The sequence below is a fragment of the Citrus clementina genome, unplaced genomic scaffold (genome assembly GCF_000493195.1).
Source record: "Citrus clementina cultivar Clemenules unplaced genomic scaffold, Citrus_clementina_v1.0 scaffold_7, whole genome shotgun sequence".
NCBI lineage: Eukaryota > Viridiplantae > Streptophyta > Magnoliopsida > Sapindales > Rutaceae > Citrus > Citrus x clementina.
This window is the reverse complement of record NW_006262075.1, coordinates 1,904,911-1,927,059: the sequence shown is the minus strand read 5'-3', so window position 1 is coordinate 1,927,059 and position 22,149 is coordinate 1,904,911. Positions and strand designations below refer to the sequence as shown.

General features: G+C 33.5%; 2 protein-coding genes across 5 annotated transcripts; one reads left to right on the top strand and one right to left on the bottom strand.

The window, feature by feature from the left end:
• Window positions 1–1,357: 1,357 nt before the first annotated feature.
• LOC18037390 (protein RADIALIS-like 4) lies at window positions 1,358–2,961 on the bottom strand. The gene is made up of 2 exons (XM_006425597.2): window positions 2,477–2,961; window positions 1,358–1,693 (listed from the first exon to the last, which is right to left on the bottom strand). The coding sequence occupies exon 1, from the start codon at window positions 2,783–2,785 to the stop codon at window positions 2,525–2,527; it is 261 nt and encodes an 86-aa protein (XP_006425660.1). The 5' UTR covers window positions 2,786–2,961; the 3' UTR covers window positions 1,358–1,693; window positions 2,477–2,524.
• Window positions 2,962–16,553: 13,592 nt separating this feature from the next.
• Window positions 16,554–21,810, top strand: LOC18037399 (U-box domain-containing protein 5). Of its 4 annotated transcripts, none has more exons than XM_024180432.1 (7): window positions 16,554–16,798; window positions 17,057–17,179; window positions 17,360–17,440; window positions 18,021–18,206; window positions 18,640–18,747; window positions 19,224–20,329; window positions 20,733–21,810. In XM_024180432.1, exons 3-7 carry the CDS (start codon window positions 17,384–17,386, stop codon window positions 21,487–21,489), a joined length of 2,214 nt encoding a protein of 737 aa, XP_024036200.1. In that variant the 5' UTR covers window positions 16,554–16,798; window positions 17,057–17,179; window positions 17,360–17,383; the 3' UTR covers window positions 21,490–21,810. The 4 variants fall into 4 exon arrangements, with proteins under 4 accessions (XP_024036200.1, XP_006425659.1, XP_024036201.1 ...); XM_006425596.2 differs by having other exon boundaries at window positions 16,976–17,179; XM_024180433.1 differs by lacking the exons at window positions 16,554–16,798; window positions 17,057–17,179 and adding an exon at window positions 17,739–17,896 and having other exon boundaries at window positions 17,358–17,440.
• The last annotated feature ends 339 nt before the right edge of the window (window positions 21,811–22,149 follow it).

Sequence of the window (22,149 nt, the reverse complement as noted above, 5' to 3'; positions counted from 1 at the left end):
TAATATACCCCAAACTTAAATTATGATTTTAGCCATTAGACAAGACAATAAAAACTAAAGAAAAGAATTCAATCCCTTTGCTCTTCTTCAACAGGCACCTATACCGTGCCTTCAATCTCAAGTAATGAAGCCAAACAAAAGAATAATGTTTAGTCAAGATCAGATTAGGCACTTTGAGACAAGCTTCAGTGCGAAGAGAAAATAAGCATCAAGTTGACTACAAATTGAAGCTTGTCTGCGGAATAAACATTCCACCAGCAAGATGATGTCTGGTTTCAAAGTACACGAAACCAGCAAAAAATCCTTTTCAATACAGATTTTTTATTAATTATGATTTTGCTTTTTATAAGTTTCTAATTTTGATTTTGGTTTTGGCTTGTTATGGACACAAATGAATTGATGTATTGTAAACAAGAAATTCACGCAAAATTTTAAATCTAATTTGTTAATTTATGAGAATAATTCCAATCAAATACCTGTTTAGATGATTGATATTGATCCACAATATTTTTATATTAATAAATTAGTTTATATTTTGAGGAAATCAATTGGAGTATTAGTTGGTAGATTTATGTGTTTAAAATCATCTGAGAGCATGTTTGGTATTAAGGCGGGTGAATATAGTAAAATATTTATTTTCATATTTTAGTAGTGAGTTTTTTTTTTTAATTAAATTGCTTTATAGAGTATTTTAGTGGGCTCAAATAGTTTTAGTCTTATATACATGTTTAAACATTATATCTAATTTAGTTATGTATATTCTTACAACAGTTTAATAGTAAAATTTATCAAATACATACACACAACTACTTTTAAACTTACAGTTGGCACTTTTAAAAATAAATTTTACCCAACATTTAACTGATTTTTTTTACAAGTGATTATTTCTATACCTAGTTAATAATTATTATTTTTAAAAGTTACAGCAGTATCAAACTGGCCCTAAATAATATAAGATAATTTATATCTAAGTAAGATTGATTGCAATTTTTCATATATGTGAAGTAAAATCGACTCTTGTATTATGTTCAATGATTCATTACTTTTAAAAGATAAATACAAGTATAGCATAATTCTAAACTAAATCTCTTGTAAGCTAGGTTTGAATCTTATTCATCATTATTATTGATCCCACAATGTCGTTTCCAGTGTCACAATTCACAATAATAATATCTTAGATAAATTTCATTATCAACAAATGAGACTGAGATCGATCCAGGATTGAAATATATATAATGAAAATTATCAACGTAATTAATTATTATTCATGGCTTAATTATTAGATGATCCTCATTATTCATCAATATATGTATATATATAAATAGATAGATAGATAGATAGATAGAAACCTATCAGGTTACTAATACATTAATTCATCTATTCATTTAGGAAACAGGAATTATTTTTCGTACACTCTGGAAGCAGAAACACAACATAATAATTAAATCTATTACATGCAAACTGGATACAATATCACTAGTAGTCCACGGAAACAGAAACAGCTAGAGGAATACACATAAAGAAGAAAGAAGAAGCACTTCCAATAACAATACGTATATCTTCATAGTGGACATCACCATTTAGCCAGTACTTATCTGCATCTACTACTTTTTTCTCATATATACCTGCTCACGGGTTACATAGTTCAATCACGCAGTACACAAAGGGGAGCTTTTTAACACTTCAAGAGTGCCTGCAAGGAAGAAAAAAGTTTCAAGTTATATGGAAGCAATCTTGGCTCACGAAGGGAAAAACTTCTGAAATTTCCAAAAGGGTTACATACATTCATTTAAATTAATAATTCAAACTGCCAACAGGATTATCACTATTTAAAAGTAAAGTAGCCAAAAAGTTCCAGATAGGTTGGAAAAGTTTTGGTCCTGAATGAAGACGAGTGAGAAATAATAAATAAAATATTGAGTTTGGAGTTTACAAGAGAATCCTCACGGGCCTGAAATTTTGGGGGGAAAAAAAAGGTGTTATCGAGTGACTCTTACATGGGGACTTATTGATTGAGCTTGTAACATTAGTGAGATCTTTGGGCACGTTAATTATCTGAAAAGAGTAAAGATTAGATCTCATGTGGGCTTTGTTTGGCTTAGCTAGAGACAGGATAACAAGTTGAAGGCAGTGCGGTCAGGAAATGCCTTTTTCTCTCTATTAATTTAAATATTATTATAAATGACAAGCAGTTTAGTGATCAAGTGGAAGCTGTTCTTATTGTTTGTGATCAATATACTTGGTAAAGGACCACTGACAATAAGCGCTTTGGAGTTCTCCATCCCAGAATGGCCCCACCGCAATTTGGCTTCTTTAGCGAACTAGAGTTACGATAACGGAGCACAGAAGCATGATTGTCACATCACTCAACACAAAGAAAGAAAGAAAGAAAGAAAGTGACGGGCACTGTGGATACATGCAGAAAAGATATTCAAAATCATGGCCGATATAATTAACGAATGAAAGAATGAAATACCTTATAAATACTCTAGAATCTTAATCGTAAAAGCATCCGAGGAGATGATCAGTTGCCGGTTCCAGTAGTAGAGCGATAGTTGGGGTGAGGATACCTGCCAGCTTCAATGTCATTGATATCCTTAACGAGCAGTTCATAATGTTTCTTGACGTCTTCGACTGTTTTGCCGCTAACAGCCTTAGCAACATTGTCCCAGCGGTCAGGGGTGTCCTTGTCATAAAAGGCCAGAGCTGTCTCGAATTGTTTGTTCTGTTTGACAGTCCAGGATGAGCCAGAGCTGCGTGAAGAAGTCATGGTGTTGGATGCCATAAATTAATTAGCAGCAGCAGTAGCACTAGCAGAGTTAACGATCAACTCTCGACGGAGAAAATAATTTAGGAGTGATAAGAAGATAACTAAAATTCAAAGCTCTGGAGAAAGAGAGATATCGTTGCACTTGGAGTAAGGAAGAAATTAAATTAGACTTGGAGGCCAGGGGATGGATTAATGGGGTAGAGTGTGAAGAGAGATGAGCAGAGCAGCTCCTTATAAGCAGGAGCCAGGAGGGAAAGTGTGGTGGGGTAAAGCCAGTTGGACGAATATATCCTTTTATTCAATACAGCGACTCGTACCACTTAAGAACCACAAACCCAAGGAGAAAAAGCCACTAAAGAGATTGAGAGAAGAATTAATCCGGTATCAAAGGACAACCCGCTGTTTAATCACAGTATTTGGTTTGATATTCAATATTCCTTGATTATATCTGGCTACCAAGTAGCAAGTGGGATTTTTCTCTGTTACTTCCATGACATTAGACATTATTAGTGGATATTAATTCAGGTCATAGTCTTCGAATAATAATATACCACTATTATACATTTGCATCAGCTTAAGGCATAATTCGTTATCTTCCCCCAACTTCCCCCCCACCCATTTTTGGTCACCACGCAAGAGTTTATATATACTCTTAATAATTCATATGTCGATCACAAAACTTGAGGCTGCTTCTTAGAAAGGATGAGCTTCCAGGCGAAGTAGCTGCTTATAATTCACACGTCGATCATCCTTAGCAATTTGGCTTTTATAATGGTCAAAGCGCGCGAGAGGTGCTGTCGCTCGCGCTTGCGATGTGTGACAGGCTCAAGCGTGCGCAATAGGTGCGACAAGCTGCCTGTCGCACTAAGTTTGTGCGACAAGCTACCTGTCGCACTAAGTTTGTGCGACAAGCTGCCTGTCGCACTAAGTTTGTGCGACAGGCAACCTCTCGCACCAAGTTACAATTTTTTTTTTTAATGTGAAGTTATTATTTTGTTATAAATGCAATGTAATAATGTTATAAATACAACAGATACATGGTGAAATCAGAAGGATTAACACATGAACTGGGCAGGATAAAGTTAGCTTATGCCGATCACTTCCCGGGACGAATTTCGAGTATGTGTAACTTAGCTACAGTCGTAAAAGCCGTCAAGAGAAACTTAACAAAAACGATAGTTACGTCTATTCAAGGACGACATATTTGGGCATTTCTTGGAGTGACGAAGCTTTCCGTTCAGTGGCGTAATTTTGCAGAATGTGTTGCTTAGGCAAGTGGCCCATGGAGAATACAGAGAGAAGGACCAGTTATAGTTTCAAATTGGTGAACATTTGATACGTTTATCAATTGAAGAATGATGTCTGGTTACTGGACTTTCCTATGGTGTAGATACCGCACTAAAAAATTCAAAAACGGTGCATAAGCTATTGAATACATATTTTGATGGTTTGTTTCGCAACATCAATCTTAAGTAATTCGGTGTATTATTTGAGGAGTTGGACTTCGAGGCTATATTCATTGGGATTTATTTGTACGATCTCATATACTCTTGCTAAAAACTGATCAAACAGACAATTTTTCCGAACAAAAGAAGTTGTATTCTTAGCATTCACGTAATCCATACGGCCATCTGCTAAATCCTCCAACCAACCATCAAGCCTGAAATTATTAAAAAAAATTAATTACGTACTATGAAACATAATAAAGAGAATAAGCAATACAATTTTATATATAACATTAAAAAAATAATTGTATTTCGTATGACAGGCACTTAGAGACAGTTTCGGTGCAACTCACTCTTAGTGCGACAGGCACCTGTCACACCAACATACAATCGGACTGAAACTCTCCTATCACATGAAATTAAGTTGACAAAACACCTATTACCACTCGGTGATGCAAAAACAAAGTATAAACAATTTAAGAAATATTTCATCAAACACTTAATGCGTAATATTTTTACAAAGTATATGAGCTCTATGTCACTTTGTTAGAATCGTGTCAATTAGTGTTGGATCCGGATGGATTAGGCTGTATTTGATCAGAGTTCACTTTTATCGTTCGCAGTCGTCGTTTACCGTTGCCGTTTGCTATTGCCGGTGATGATTCAAGAGTGTAAGATTGTGTTTGGTTTGATAAAGAGGGAGAAGAAAAGTTGTGTTTGGTTTGATAAACAAGATAATTTGAAAAAAAAAACTTTTGTTTAATTAATTATGATAGAAAAAAGTTTGGAATGTGAATTGTAAAAATTATAAAAGTTTTTAGATTATTTTTATAAATTTCCCCAAAGCTTTTAGCTGTATTGGTGGAAAATTCAACTCTAGCTCGCCTTGTTGCACCACATAGAGACAAACAATTTCACGTTTTTCGCACGAGGACTCAGCTTTATTTCACCACTGTCCACTGCAGTCTGCGGATAGGGCTTCAAACAGCTAATGAATTTTTGATCTTATCCGAGTAAAAGCAGTGTATGGACAAAAATTATTTGAGCCGTTGAATTCAATTTACCACAAAAGAAGAAGAGTAGTGGATGAGGATTGATTGATGGCAAATTTTTAATAGCGGAAGTAATACTTACCATGCAAGGGCCAGGGGCCCTTTTGGATAAGGGCAATTGGCCCAACTCAGTAGGAACTGGGAAGGAAGGGGAAGGGGGGACTCAATTAGTTCATTTTACACTTAAGTATCAATATTTGAATCGAAGAATCTAATACAATAGTAATAAAATAATTATAATATCACATAATGTTATAGTGTTCGGTAAAAAATTAATACTATTATACTACATAGTTTTACAGTCAATTATCATTATTATTAAGTAAGCGTTACGCTTTTTTATCATTATTCTTTCTATTTACATGTTCGGTTCTATCAACAATTTTGTCTTTGTTTTGTTTCACTATCGTGTGTTAATTGATCCACATGCTTCCCCCCATTGGCGACAACATTTATTAAATCAAAAATGTCTCTTTCATTATTTAGGAAAGTTATTGGAATTTTTCAAAAGGCTTCGAGATAATGACATGGCTTGATGAAAGTAATTTTTCATGCATGTGACTTGATCACAACAGTGTTGATAAAGATTGGTAGGTAATGGGTTTTGTCTTGTCCTCACTGTCTGTAGCTGTAATAATTATTATTTTCTGAAAATTCTTTTTAAATAGTACTGCAAAATATAAAAATCGAACTCCTCTCCAATCTCGAAACAAGCAAAGTTCAAAATTAACCTCTTGAACCATTTGAAAATATCCTGTTAATCAAATAAGTCATTACCCACATGTCTCAAGCATTTTATCAATCAAAATAATCTGTGCCCAAATTTTGTTTCGTATGCACAGATAAAATTGATCAAGTCAATTGAAATACGAATGAGCAAGGGCCTTTGAGTGGACAACATTAGATCATGAAATCAGCAAATTAAAAGCCATTATAACCTAAAGGACTTGTCTGAGCTGTGTGTTCTTCATGTGTCTCCACGTTGAACCCCCCTTTCCTTCAAAACAAATGAATGATTCTAAGGAAATTCACAACCCCGCCCCTAGAATTCCATTAATGGGACCAGTTTGATCTTGTAGCATGTATAAAGTCAAGCTACCCATTAGGATAAATCTGTTCCTTTTGAGTTGCTCCTGTTTTTTATGGGTTGCTCTTCTCTTATATCATAAGTTTATGCTCACATCATTGAAAACTTTGACAAGCTTGGTGGAAGCGTCACTAAAAACATTTTGAGTGATGGGTGGATTTAAACATGCGCCTAACTTACCGCTTATCTTCTAATTAATTATCAATAAAGTGACTTATTAAGGTTATCTTTAGAATTGCAGTTAGATAATTATAAATTTTGAAGTTAAAATATTAAAGTATTTGCATGTTTGGTAAACACTTACTATTGTAATTTAAAAATGAAGTTCATTTTAATTAACTCACACTTATATAATGAAAAGATAAAATATCTTCAATATTTTTGTTAAAATTATTGCTTAAAAGTCACAATTGCCATACACAATTAATTTTTATTTCATAACTTTTCAACAACATATTAATATCAAACATAGACTAAATAACTAAATATCAGTAAATGATAGTGAGGAAGATGATGCATATACTCAGTATCATTTATTGTACGGTATTTTTGTTAGATACAAACACTACCCTCAGTACATTATACCATAAAAAGTGTACAAGTTGGGAGATCAAGCCAGAAAAATGTTTTACTTATATACTGTTAATCAGTAAGCACCAACCGGACCACTACCAAATCTTGGACGATCTAGCAATATTGAATCTTATCATGACTGGCTTTTTGTGCAACTTCTTTTAAACTTTTGGGCATAATATTGTGATACATGATTCTTCCACTTGCTGATATTCCAATCTAGATATAAGATATATGGACTCAAATTTTTTGCTGAAAAAGCTAATATAGTTTCCTGTAATATATGTTATGAAGTAACATCCGAAATTTACAGATAATATCTTGACGGATACCCAGAACCTAATTTGCGAACCCAAGCAAGTTGGTAGCAGAAACTGAGCTTTCACTTACCAGTGGAATTGTCAAGTCTATGATTCGCTCATGGAATATGTCAGTTGAAGTTGCTTTCTCCGCTTAGAAAGCAGGAAACGTGTACGGACAGTTGAATTTCTACTTCATCTAGATATGTTAGCTTTTGTTACATGCTGTCATGTCCAATGCATCATACGTGTGTTAAATGCTAATAGTTTGTTGCATTATTATCAGCACTGACCAGTTGTTACAGTGGGTCGCACAATATATAGAACGATTTCATTGCATTCAATTAATCATCCTGGTTTCGATGAGAAAACTGAACTTCACACCATTAATTGTCTCAAAATTGCTTTGTTGGCCTGGAGTGTGGGGGTGGTGTGGTGGAGTCTAATCATTTGAAGAGAAAGATTTGTTGGTATGTGAAGGGAATCTGAGTAAGAGATAGTGGTGTGTCCCTGGTCCTCCTCATAGTACCTCATCCTGCTAAAGTTTCTGGAATCCTTATCATCTCCTAGAAAGCAACGGTCATCGGGATTCCTGCTATTTTCTTTTCTCAACTTTTTTACTACTCCATTTGCTTAGCTACTTCATCATTTAACCATTTTTTTTGCTGATTCCAACTTCGATTATTCCTCTTGCTTTTAGCTATGGTCAGCTGCCTGGAAAATTACAAACCCCCCAGCTTTTAGCAGGATGCCTATTGATGCAAGCAATGACCGAATATTTTTCTGAAAAAAAAAATCTACAGAATCTAATTGATTCTAGAACATAGTTTGAAGAATTGTTAATTATGAAACACAGATGAGATATTTTGAAGTTTACAATATCGAGATTTTATATTTACTGATAACAAATGACAGAAAATGTTTGTATGTCTGAGTAGCGGAGGGTTGGATTCAAAAATCGGAACTGGCTAGTGCCTTAGTTTTGTTAAAAGCTGGAAGCACTGGCTATTATGTACAGAAATTCTGAAGTAATATTAATAATAGTCGGATGAGAATCCTCTCATAATTCTAGCTCTTAGGAGTTTTTAAAAATTATATGAGGTACATTTTAGTCATACCGTATGAATAAAATTTAACTTATTCATTTTTTATTTTTATTAATTATCAATAACTATTTAAAGTTTTGCTCAATATAATATCAGATTATGAAATAATCTTTTCATAATCTTAGACCATATGAATTGTCGGTGGATAAGAAAGACGTGATATGATTGTTGTGATGGGATGTAGAGATGGAAACTTTTCTATGGTTTATTATCTCAATTACATGAAAAAATGCATAATTAACTACATGTTCTTAATATATATAATATTTAATTAATTTGAGTAATTAAATACTAAAAAATGCATAATTAACTACATGTTCTTGATTTTGATATTGAATTTATTAAAGGAGATACAAATTACATCCCTGACTTTCTAACCAGGGAATTTCTTCAAAGCAGATAAATGCCGCCTAAAAGAAAAGACAAAGGGAAATGGATCCTCAAAGACCCTGTGCCCCAGACACCTTCCAAAGAATCTCAAACCTCTCCACCAAAAGAAAAGCTACTCTCCTCTGCCATTAATTACATGAGACTAATGCTCAAATTACAACTCATATTTAATGAGATTATTTGGGGGACACTCACTCCACTCATGTTTCAAAAGAGAGAATGATGCCTTCACTCAAATTGAGGAAAGCTCGAACTCATGACCTCACAATTGTGAGGTTTGGATTTTAACAATTGTAAGGCACCTGTTCTTGATAATTAAGTACATGTTAAAGGATTTTCTTAATACATCCATCGTGCATTATTTGTTTCATTGTGACTGTATCACCTTTCAAAATCATGTAAGTTTTGTAATTTTACAGTTGTAGCAATTCAACTCTTCAATGATCTCATATTTAATGAGATTAGCATATTGATATTTATAATCAAAAAATTACTGAAACTAATTTATAAATTTTATATAACACAGTCCAGATTTTAACATTCTCTAATATCTGAGGAACGCCCACTTCACTCATGTTTCGAAAGAGAAAATATTGCATTAACTCAAATTGAGGAAGGAAATTAACCTCCATAATGCATTGTGGGGGCACGAACTCATGATCTCACAATTGCGAAGCTTGGATTCTAACAATTGTGAGTCACATGTTCTTGATAATTATGTACAAGTTAAAGGATTTTCTTAATACATCCACCGTGCATTATTTGTTTCATCATGACCGTATCACCTTTCATAATCATGTAAGTTTTGTAATTTTAAAGTTGTAGCAGTTCAACTCTTCAGTGATCTTTGAAAAAAAAAAGATCTCCATATGGTAAAAATAAGGACGTAGGAAATAAAAAATAATCTACAAATTGATAAATGAATAAAATAACAAACATTTACTTTCATTCAATGTAAGTTCAACTTTAATTAGCCTATAAAGATTAAGATTCTCTCATGATCTGATCTCCTCCTGAGCAAAAATACATGTGGGTAATTGGTAACTAATAAATAAAAAAAATAAAAAAGTTAAATCCTACCTATACATTATTACTTAAAAATACATGGTATAAAATTTTTAAAAATTCATGAGAGTTCAGATTAGGAAATCATCTTTTTCCAACCTTATAGAGTCTCTAATGCAATATTCCAGACTAGAGATATTATTATTAGAGGAAAAGATCAAATTTGCCGGTTCCTCGGCTGATTCCTGGACGATTGATATGCTGGCGTCTTGGGCTTTTTGGAAGGGGCCTATATAATGGACTTTAAATTTTTCATCTGTAGATGTAGTATAATGAGAATGGTTGCAAGTAAAACACCTCAAAGCCCCCTCAAAATTCCCCATCCAATAAAGACTCTTTATATGATTCTAATAACACCTAGATAATTCCAAAGCAGCCCTCCGTGTCAGAGTTTCTAGGTTGGTTACTCGGTTCACACATACTTTAGTTCTCGGATTCTTGCTAGCTTCTTTTAATTTATTTTTTATTTTTATCTTAGGAAAAAAAAAAAAACTTCTTTCTTGCTAGCTTGATAGCATGGAAGTTGCACAAAAATACATTCATAATTCATAATAACATAATTATAAATAGCTATAAAGATTGTGGTCATCATACCCTCTTAGAAGATGTCTAACTTTATTGAAACACTCTAGTTCATTATTTTATGCCCATAATTCGGAACACTTTTCTCACAATTATAGCAACGGCACCCAATAGCAGTCTAACTCAAGTGAAACCCCTTCCTGAAGATGTAAATGTAATCATAATTCATCTGCCAATTGCCACTAGTTAGCTGTATCAACATCAACATCAGGTTTGTAGACATATGACCTCCATAACTCTTGCGTAGTTTGTGTTCACCAACACTTGTTCAAACTATCAAATTAAAAGAAGGATTTGCAGCACTGCTAGCACAATTTATAGGATGTGTAACGGGAATTTAGGAGGATTCTTAGTGAAATTGTACAGGAAGAAAAGATTTGTACTGGCCACAAATTGATATCGAATGAGGCTTTGCCAAGTGCAAGCTTCTCTTTAAATGAAATTTTCATCAGAGATAAAATTGTAAATTTCAAGTAAGGGTTTTAAGAGGACTTTTGACTTTTGAGGAGTTTTAGTAGCACCTTGAACGGGCAAAATCGAACCCCTTAATTTATTTGTGAAGATGCTAAAGTTTAATGCAATTATGATGAATGCATGCAGAGGAAAGCTTGTGTGGGGCTTGTTGAGGTAGTGCATTTGTTTCCGAAGACTTGTGATTTGATAGGTTTGATCGGTAAGTTTCACAAATTAAATAATATAGTTTTGTATTATGTTGAAATAAAAAATTAGTAAGAATCTTGTTGTGAGACCAATTAGACCAGTCAAAGATAATGCAACTTCTCAACACAAGTTTCTTTGAAAGCGATTCGTCGATTCTTAATACAAATAGGCAATATGGTGAGACTTTTGAATTGGTTGATATATATTTTTTTAAAATTAATTCCGGCTAAATCGTTGTAATTTTTAGTCCAAAAAGCCATAATCGTTTCTTCTTCTTTTTTCGAACACGTTACGTATTTATTGTGGCCGCATATACGTCTAACCTTGAATCCATGAAACCCATTGCCAGTGGCCAGTGAATCTTGACAAAGAAGGGGAAAGAACGTCTGTAAACTCCCCAGTTGATGTGCAAATTAGATTAAAGCAACCTGATTTCATAAAAGAAGATATGAAAGTAACTGAAAAGAGCATGTACCAGATGCCAATCTTGGCTTTTTTATCATGCCAAATTGCCAATGATACACGATGTTTTCTTAATTTTCTGCTTAACTAAAATAAAATTAACTGTTTGCCCTCTGCTATCGAAATGCCTAAGGCCAGGTACCAACTTGCATGAAGCGTTTCTCTCTCAATTCGTGCTTTGTCAAACTCAAACTATTCAATTTCTCCATCTTCTGAATTCATCATTCAAAGTTTTAAGAAAATAGGACAAATTTTATCCGATTTGCAATCATTAAAGGCTTAGTTGTAGCTTTTAAGTTATAGTAATAAATTATTTTGATAAATATTACTTGTTAAAACTCGAAAGTTATTGATTTGATCATATACATATATGACGAAAAACCTATAATATTTTTACTATTTTTATTAAAATTATTATTTACACGTTACATTTACTATATACTATCAACTTTTATTTCATAATTACAGTTTTTTTTAATATTAACCGTAACTTAAAAATTATAGTACCTTAATATCAAACATGTATAAGATAGCTTGCCAAAATGTAAACATCCTTACCTTCTTATTAAGATCAGGAATTTGAATCTACCGTATATGTCGTGCCACAAAAATGTAATGGTGATAATTTAAAATTTGTATTGATGTAATGTTTTTAGAGCAGATGCTAATGCTATTGATCTTGATTCCAGATTGAAAAGTTGGTTTTGCGTCATGTATAGGCCACTTGCTCAGAAAGAAACGTATTCGAAAAGCATAGGCATGAAATACGTGCTGCGTGCATGTCAATTTATTTCACTTCAAACTTGAATGTAGACTATAAACCACTGGCCTTGACATTTCATTGTCGTGCGTGTTTGCACTACCATTAACAATGTCATCCAAATATATGTAAAGCTTATTTATTTCTTATATTTTAAGTTAAGTATTCATTTAATTCATATATTTTAAAAAAATTACCTCAAAATATTCTGTTGTTGCAAAGGCACACAAAATATTAGTTCTTTTATATTGATATTTATTGGTTAATTTGTTAATAAATAATTATTAGTCAATTTGCTAATGAACTTTTTTTTTATAGATAAATTAATTAATGTCAAGAATGTTGTTGAAAGAATATTGTTATAAAAAGAAAAAAAATAAGGGTAGGAATATGACATATTTAAGTACAAGGTAGTTTGATGTAGAATAAATGAAATAAACAAATATTTAAATTAAAATATAGAGACTAAATGAATATTTACATATTCATTAATTCCTTTTTTCCTAAATATATAGAAAAATTCAAATTCCTTTAATCTCAAATTTACAAACCTAAATAGCACACTTAATGACAGTATAGTATTAATATCACCAAAACAGTGAATCAACATCTGATTTGTTTACAAACCTAAGCAGCACGTACATGTAATGGTAGCATTTACACGATGCAAGCCTAGTTGTTCTTGAGAAATTGCTTTAAAGTATACATATAACCCACAAGTCGTCTCCTGGTTCCTTCTTCTTTTTTGGTGCCTATCGCCCTTTTTTGCTTTTGCCTTTTAGGTAGGCCATTTGTGTAGAAAAAAGGGAAGCAAAGCTTAAGACTAAAGACAAAACTAAGCCATTATACGTACTAGCCAGGGTGAGAAGATTTGAACGGACTAAGAGGTGCATTCACATTAATTGGGTCAAACCTAAATTAACATATCAGGTAGTTGACGGTAAATAAATCATTAGATCATTATCGGGTACGTGGTAGCCACATATTTAGATGATAGAATTTGCTACGAAATGTTAGACTTCATTTTCAATCTATATCTCTGAAGACATCCAATCTTCAGTCATCACTCAGAAAATCAACAACATTAAGAAAATATTAGAGAAAGATTACCCTTTCTTCAAGGCATGCACTAGTGGTGCTTGCTCATCATTGAATTCCAAATACAAATACTAATCATGTTCACTTTTTAAGTTTTAACTATCCAATGAGTGCAACTAATTAGAGAGAATATTTCGCTAACCATCTATCATATCTAGTTTAGTGTAAGGTGACGCTACCATGTCATGGGCCCCTCAAAATTCCTAACAATCTGGCGGCAATACGTTCGGCTCTCATAGGTCAAACAGTAAATGATTTTGTATATATGATTTTATAAATTTAACCCACATACATACAAACACACACACATATAGTAGTATTATGATCCGAGATCTTAAAGTGCAAGAAAAGTTTAGGAAAGTTTTAAAACAACAAGATTTTAAAGACTTACAACTTGAAGCACTTAAACTGCACGGTTTATGCGTTTTCCTGGACGTTCCCGCACTTTATAATTCCGAATTGGAACATATATATATTTTATATTTACATAACCCATATACGCTCGCGCACACATATATAAAGTTTTCCTTTAATGAAGACATATTTACTTTAATTATGCAACTAAAATATATAAAAGAGTACATATTTTAATACATTTGAGATTATATTTTTTGTCTTTTGATACATTGACATATGTGTTTGTTTGTCTATCGGTAGCATTTTCATTTTGTTAAAATGAGGTCATCTTTATAAATATTTCTTCTCAAATTAGGACAAAAGTGAGGATGCCCTTAAAAAACCAAAAAAGAAAAAAATTCAATATATGGGAGACAATATTTTTTTGTTTGTTAATATATCAAAATTAATATTTTTTATCTATTATTATTACCCTCACTTTATTAAAATGAATATGTCCTCATTAGACACGCACGCACACCAACACACATGCACACCAACACACATGCACACACACAGTGGTGCTTACATGAAAATATTCGCACGTAATTAATGTGAATAGAATTAAAAGACAAGAAAAATATAGATTTTAATGCATTATATTTTATCTTTTTGTTTACTAGAATTCGTTTTTTTTTTCATATATTAGCTTCGTTCGCATTTTAATTTCATGTGAACATCTACACGTGAACACTAATTAGGAATCCTTAACTATATTAAAGTCGTGATAAGTTAAAAAATAAAAAAACATAACCAACAAAGTGTTGGCTCCACTGACAATGGAGTCCCTTTAAGTGGCTTGATTGGGTTTGCTCCCCAGTTCGAGTCGCAGGGAAGTCGCCTTTGTTGGGAGAACCTGTGCCTCTCAGTTCGAGCGGGGACTTCTAGTCTGGGTTGTGGTACGAGCTTAAAGGTGCTTCCCACAGTTGGGGCCCTCCCCAAGATACCTCGTGGTCGAAACCAAAAAATAAAAATAAAAAAACATAAATTTTAGTATATTATAAGATAAAATATATTATATTAGAGTCTGCATTTTGTTGTCTTTAACTTTGAGATGATAATGGATTTTTTATTGAAACATATTTATAATGCAAGATTCTTTAGGTTATTAAAATGAGAAATAAGCCAAAAGATTAAAAAAAATATTTTAATATATTACAAGATAAAATATATTATATTAGAGCGTATACTAATAATAATAATAATAAATTATTCGTGAGACTTCGTGGCTGTGCTCCTTGTGGTGCCAACCCCCCAATTAAGCATTCAATAAAGACTGCAATATTATCATCCAGGAAAAATGCCAAAAATTTCCTATTTTTAGTAAACGTGACACAGCCGTCACAACTGACAACACATTTACTGACTGTTGGAAACTTGGAATCACTTAAAAATCGTTGTAAAAGTTTTCTGTTTTCGTATATCAAACTCTAAGTTTTATCTTTTCTTTTTAACAAAAATATTTTGCGTATAATTAGTGTAATACAGTCGGCCAATATTTTATTTTTCTTAGAAGAATAAAATCGAAACTTATATAAAATGTATTTGTAATTTTAATCTCTAATTTTTTTTTCCGGTTCGGCCTCTACAACTTCTTCAGAAGTTTGACAACTAACCCAAATATATTTTATTTTATTTTTAATTTTTGACTCCAAAAGAGTTTACTCATATGACTTTTGGCCTAAAATTTAAATTTGGGCTCCACTCAATATTATGCTGGATTTGAGGGTAAGACTTTTTCTATTTAACTATTATGTTCTTCAAAACAAAAAATGTTAAAAATAATGCCAACCTTTATTCAGCATTAAAATAAAGACTGCATTTGCTATGGCATGGTTATAAGTTTATTTGAGCTACGTACTGATTCTATATTTCATGGTCAAATTATTCAACCTCAAAAAGTTTGGGTATCCGATTCCGTCATCTCAAAAAATTCCAAATAATAATAATAATAATAACAACATCAACAACAATAGCCATTAAATTTTTCCCAAAGCGACAAAAGTTTGTGGTTGTAAAGTAATGTTAATAATCTCATTCACTATCAAGCGTTTATAAAAGACTAAACATGTCATATTATTATATCATGCCATGGAAAAAGTCCAATGATATCCGGTTGGAGGTGGTCAAATAAGTTATTAGATCGTGTTTGTGTAGTGTTAAATTTGTATCTTGTTAAATTTAGGTTAATCTGAATATAAATTATTTAATAATTTTAAAATATTAAAATTCTAACCTAACATAAAAAATAATTAAATTACTCAATGATCTACTTAATATTTACATGTTTAATATAAATATACTCATTTCAAACAAATTACATTGTATGATATGTATGTGTGTGTATATATAATAATTTTCTGATACGGGATCTTAAAGTATAGAAAAAATTTAAATTTTTTTTAAAACGGTAGGTTTTTAGAAGTTTAAAATTTAAAGCTTTTAAATCGCACAGTTTATTTGTTTTTTTTGAATTTTCTTGTATTTTGAAATTTTGTACTGAAATATTTCTTTATATATGTGTGTGTGTGTGTATGTATATATATAAAGTTTGTATTAACCATTATGTATTTGTGTCGAATTAATCGGCTAAAACATATTTATTTGCATGGTCTCCGTATTAAATAGTTGGGATAGATGATAAATTTGGTCAGTTCCGTATCCCGTTATGGTCAACGTTGAAACGCGGTAGCCACTCACCAACACAGTCGTCACTCGTCACAACCCACCTTTCGACCGTTGGATTGACGTAAAAGGTAAAAATAGAAGGCACAATCCTACCGTCTACATCATTTCTAATATGTATCTACGATTTAAAGTGATCGCGGCCATCGGAGTGTTGTCACGAAGCTGAGATGGCTGTTCGAACTTTTTTTTTCACCAACGTTATCAATATATTGTACCTTTAACTCTTCTTCAGGTCATAGAGCGAGACGACCAATAAAGTAAAGAAAAATCTGATCATGTTATTGAATTTTACTATAAAAAAAAAAAAAAAAAACACCTAGTTGAGTGGTTGACGATGATTTTATAATCTCGTTGAATTTTCGCCGGTAAGTTGTCATTTTTTTAATTATTTTTTTTTAAAAAATATTTTCTGGCCTCCTCTCTTATTTTCTTCTCTGCAAAAGCAAAACTCCGCAGTGCTGCGAGAGTCAACTATCTCATGTTAACAGTTTGAATGGAACTTTGCTTTTGCCTTGTCGTTGATGACTCACTCAACTTTGCAGGAGCTGCTAGGAAGATACTTGATTACTTGAATTGAATCTGCTTGGAATTTGATTTTTTTTTTTCCTTTCCATTTTCCCCAGTTTTTCAGGCTGGCTGTGGCTTGTTTCCGTTTTGCTTAGACACAGCCTAATATTTTGCCAAAAGTTGATTTGTTCTTGTGGCTTCCTGTCATTGATGTGTGCTTTCCACTTTACTGGGTTGAGGTAGTATTCTTTTTTCCTTTTTCTTTAAGTTTAAAGTTATTCTTTTGATGAACTAAAAATCCAAACTTTATGCTTATTTACCCTTTCACTTTGTTCAATTGTACAGCATAATAGTTTATTTGCTGCATGATATGCACAAGTTTTATGTTTGTGACGCTTTTGGTTGTTAATTCAATGTAGGGATCCGGGTTGCTAAGCTTTTTAATGGGGACTGATGAGTCTGAGATTGTAGAAATTTGGTCCTCTCCTACTTCCTTTAAGGTATGAAATTTCTCCCTTTTTTTTTTCGTGCTTGGGTTTCACTGTTTGGTCTTTTTGTTTTGTCTGCACCATTGACATTTTACAGACTGTTTCCATGAGAAACAAGATATTTTAATTCTATACTACTCATTTTGTTATGTGCTTGGCCATCACATATGTGTATATCACAAACAGAATGTATGAATGGAATCACATATAGTTGCTGCTTATGCAATTGATTATTATTCTTCTGAAGAAACAGGATGATTTGTTGTTTCTGTGATTTAATGAGTTCAATTTTTTACTGAAAATTTTGAAGCTAGGAACAATAACAGAATGAGAAAGTTTCTAATATGTCTTCAGTTAAGCAAGTAGAACGGAGTCTTCTAGCTGTCTCTAAATTAAGTTGGTATTTCACTGAAAAGAGAATGGAGAGGTACAGTGATGTAATTTATTCAAGTGACAACGGATAGCATGGTAATTCTATGGAACTGGGCGAGTTTCAGCTCATTTGCATCTTTGAATGTTTCAAATGCTCTTAATTTAGCTTATATATCCCCTTGGACCACAATTGCTCATGAACTGTGGTTTATGATTGCAGGTACATCATGGTATGTGCACACAACTTAGCAAATTTGTAGAAAGAATTGCAAAGGTATTTCCAGAAATTGAAGCAGCTCGACCTCGATGCTCATCTGGAGTTCAGGCACTGTGCCTGTTGAACAATGCAATTGGAAAGGCCAAGTCACTTCTTCAGTACTGCAGCGAGTCTAGTAAACTCTACCTGGTGTGTATATGCCTTTGATTTGTTATAAAGAATGGGTGGGAGGTAAGAACAGTTTTTTCTAAATGTAATCAGAGTAATAATTGTCACTCAAGTAGACGCAGAAAAGAAAGAAATAAAAATGGGAATATCTCTCAACTTTTTCTATCAAGCATAAAGCAAATATTTTCTGAGACTAATTAATACATAGTGATTTAATGGCTAGAGTTTCTACCTGTAATTGGCTTGTGTTCTTTCATTTCAGCTTTCAATGTGGAGCTCTACGTACTCTGCAATATCTTAGGAAAATCTTTTATTGATGACAATCATCTATAGACATTTGCTTCTTGTCTAACTTTATGTCATGTGAAAAACTGTTCAAAACTTAATGGGACTATTCCAGTTATGCTTATGTGGTATTATCTGTCAATTAATGATTGGTAATTGCATATTTCAGGCAATAACCGGCGGTGTGATAGTCTCGAGGTGTATGAGATCGACGAACATGATGGAGCAGAGTTTAAGCCAAATTGAAAGCATGGTGCCAGTGATGCTGGCAGTTGAGGTTAGTTAACCCTGTGTGCTTTAAAAACATTTTGTTTTCTGTTATATTTATTTCTGGTGGATAGTGGACATTTGCTGGTGACTGGAGCAGGGTGCAGGACGAGTTGGCTGGTTTTGGCCCTAGCATTAATAACTCTTTCTTTACTTGTTGCTCTCAAGACAAAACCATGTACTTGCACTTATTGTGCTAGACAATGGTCCCTATGGACATACCTTGATTATAACATAGAAGCCCTTGGAGGGAACTCTTTCTTTTATTCTGATTTGACCTGATTTAGTCCAATTGTTGATTATAGATTTCAGTTTAATTGTTTCATTTTGGAGCATCTTGTTCTTATTTGCTCTCTTCATTGCTCAGAAACAGTGTTTGACATATTCTGTCTTAGTTCACCTAATTATTCTTCTTTATTTTCTTCCAAACGCTTTCTTTTACTTACGCTGCACTTTGATAGAACTAATGCTAAATGTCATTTGCAGATCTCTCAAATTATTGATGATCTTAGGGAAGCAACTTTTATCCTGGATTCATCTGATGAAGAGGCTGGAAAGGTTTTGCGGGAATTGCTCCAGGAGGACGTGTCTGCAACAGATTCACTGGAGTTCTCAGAAATCAAGGCTTTACAACTTGCTGCTTCAAGGCTTTGTATTACTTCACCAAAGGCCATCTTAATTGAGAAAAGATCTATTAAGAAGCTGCTTGATAAAGTTGGTGATAGTGGCCAATCCAAAATAAAGGTGTTAAAATATCTTTTTTATCTGTTGAAAAAGTATGGAAATTCAGTTCTGGGGGAGCAGAAAGATAATGCCTGTGCTCAGGAGGAGGGTTCATATACTGTTTGCAGTCAGTCTTTTGAAGTCGATTCTCGTGTAGGAGATAGGAAGTTTGGAGCTCAAACCAACAACTTAAGTAGATCTGTAATCCCTGAGGTATTTAAGTGTCCCTTATCTTTGAGATTGATGTATGATCCTGTTGTCATTGAGTCAGGACAGACATTTGAAAGGATGTGGATTCAGAAATGGTTTGAGGAGGGTAATCATACCTGTCCAAAAACTAAAATGAAGCTGGTACGTCAGTCGCTGACTCCGAACACAGCCATGAAGGATCTGATATCAAAGTGGTGTATGAAGTACGGAATCACCATTTCTGACCCAAGCTTGGAGAAAGCTGCTCTTCCTTCATTGGATTCTTCTTCCACTTCCATTTCTAGCCTTTGTAGTTCTATGAATGATCTACATTTTCCATTGGACATCAGCAATATGTCACTTGGATCTTTAGATACCAGCTACGGTTCGGATACTTCATCCAATAAGATTGCAGATGGCTCAAATAGGATGCCACTGTGGACTAATGTACATGATATAGATTTATCCAGACTTACCGAGCTTAATTGGGATTGTCAATGCAAGGTGATTGAAGATTATGAAACCCGTTTGGAACGCGATAATCAAGTCTCTCATTCTCTGTCCTCTACGAATTTTGTTGAACCTCTCATTATATTTCTAAGGGATGCAAGAGATTTACATGACTCAAGGGCCCAAAGAATTGGATGTCGGTTGCTACTGGCATTTGTGAGCAAAAACAGGTAATTTATTCTTTTGGTGGGCATCTGTTACAATGAGATTTCTTCACGTGCAACCAATTTTATAATTCAAGGTTATTTATAGTGTTTAGTATCTTGTAAATTGTCCGAGAAGTTTCTTATTTCATTCAGTTTACTATGACTTCAGAGTTTGTACAAATGAGAAAGCTTTCTTGTCAACTAATCTAACACTTGAATTTTTTGGCAAGTATTTTTGCTAAGTACTGTGTGCATGCTCATTTGTGTGATTGTTATTTTGACCACACAATTTTACAACTTTTGACAGTTTGGAAAATAAAATAGTTTTTCTAATTCTCTTGAGCCATTGTCCTCATTTGTTAATTATATATATTTTGGTAATAGTTTTATATAATGCTTATTCACTGCTCTATGCTGCTTCATGCAGGAGTGGAATACCATACTTAAATGAGGATTTGTTCAGTCTGCTGGCGTCTTTTCTTCATTCAGCAGCAGCGACTGAAGAGACCCTTGCCATTTTAGTAGCGTTGTCTAGCTATGCATATTTTATATCTAAAATTGTAGCAAGTGGTGCTCTTGCTTCCATTTTAAACATGCTTGACTCTCATAATGGAAAATTTCAGGAGCTTGCCATTAAAATTCTGCACAACTTGTCATCAGATGTTGGCATTCAATCTCATATTGCACCTTCGGAGTTCCTTCCAAAGTTGGTTCCATTTCTGAAAGATGCAACCCTTGCAGTAAGTTGCTTGGTTATACTGAAAAACATGTGCAATGCTGAACATGCTAGGGTTTGTGTTGTTGAAACCAGTGGGTGCCTACCTTCTGTAGCGGAGCTACTTGAAATTGGTAGCGAGGAGGACCAAGAACATGCAGTAGCCATTCTCCTTTGTTTATGCTCACAACGTGATCAATATTGTAAGTTGGTCATGAATGAAGGTGTTATCCCTTCCCTTGTCAATATATCTGTCAATGGAAATGACAAAGCAAAGGTGAGTGCATTGGAATTGCTCCGGCTCTTAAGAGATGTTGCATATTCTGTTGAGCAACAATGTTTTGGTTCTGAGATAGACACCTCTAAAGATGCTAGTAGTGACCCCAGGAAAGAGAAACCATCTTCAAAGACTTCAAGGATTTTTGGATGGAAATTTCCTAAGTTATCAAAAAAATCAGTTCTCTCGTGATTAGAAAGAAGGAATAAAACTAGGATCTTAGCTCACTTCTTTCAAGGTTTGTTTTTTTTGAACTTTGTGGTAGACTGAATGTATATACAAGTCAAATAGCAGAGCATCTGTAGGGAGGAGGTTAGAATTTTCTCCAGGGCTGGAGGCATCAGTTCTCTTCAGGATAGATTAGAGATAACTAGTTAGCTGATGAATGGTTTGAATAGTGCTAGTCCATAACATGTAGTTCTTATGAGCTCTGGTTGTATTCTGTGATGTACCTGTCACCAATTTTCTACTGTTTCTTTTTTTCAATAGAATGTGCAGCTTTATTTGATGTTCTACTATTCGTAATATTGAGCCCGTTTTCTTATCTTATTGAGATCTTAACTGCATAAAATCTAATTGGACGTGATACTTGGTGCATAATTCTCGACCCCACGAGACCAAAAGTAGTTTTAGTGTATCGAATTTCAGGTCAAGTGATCTACATATTGCAATTGAATATCAGAAATAGCAGTATAGCACGCGTCATCAGCAGAAGTTCAAATGCGCGTTCCAAGTTGAATTATGTTGTCGTTTTCTGCGTAAGCAGGGGGCAATTTCAGTTGCTGCTGCTCCACATTTCTATGCAAGTTGCAGATGTGTTCACTAAGCCTCGCGGGACGGTCGGGATCTTTT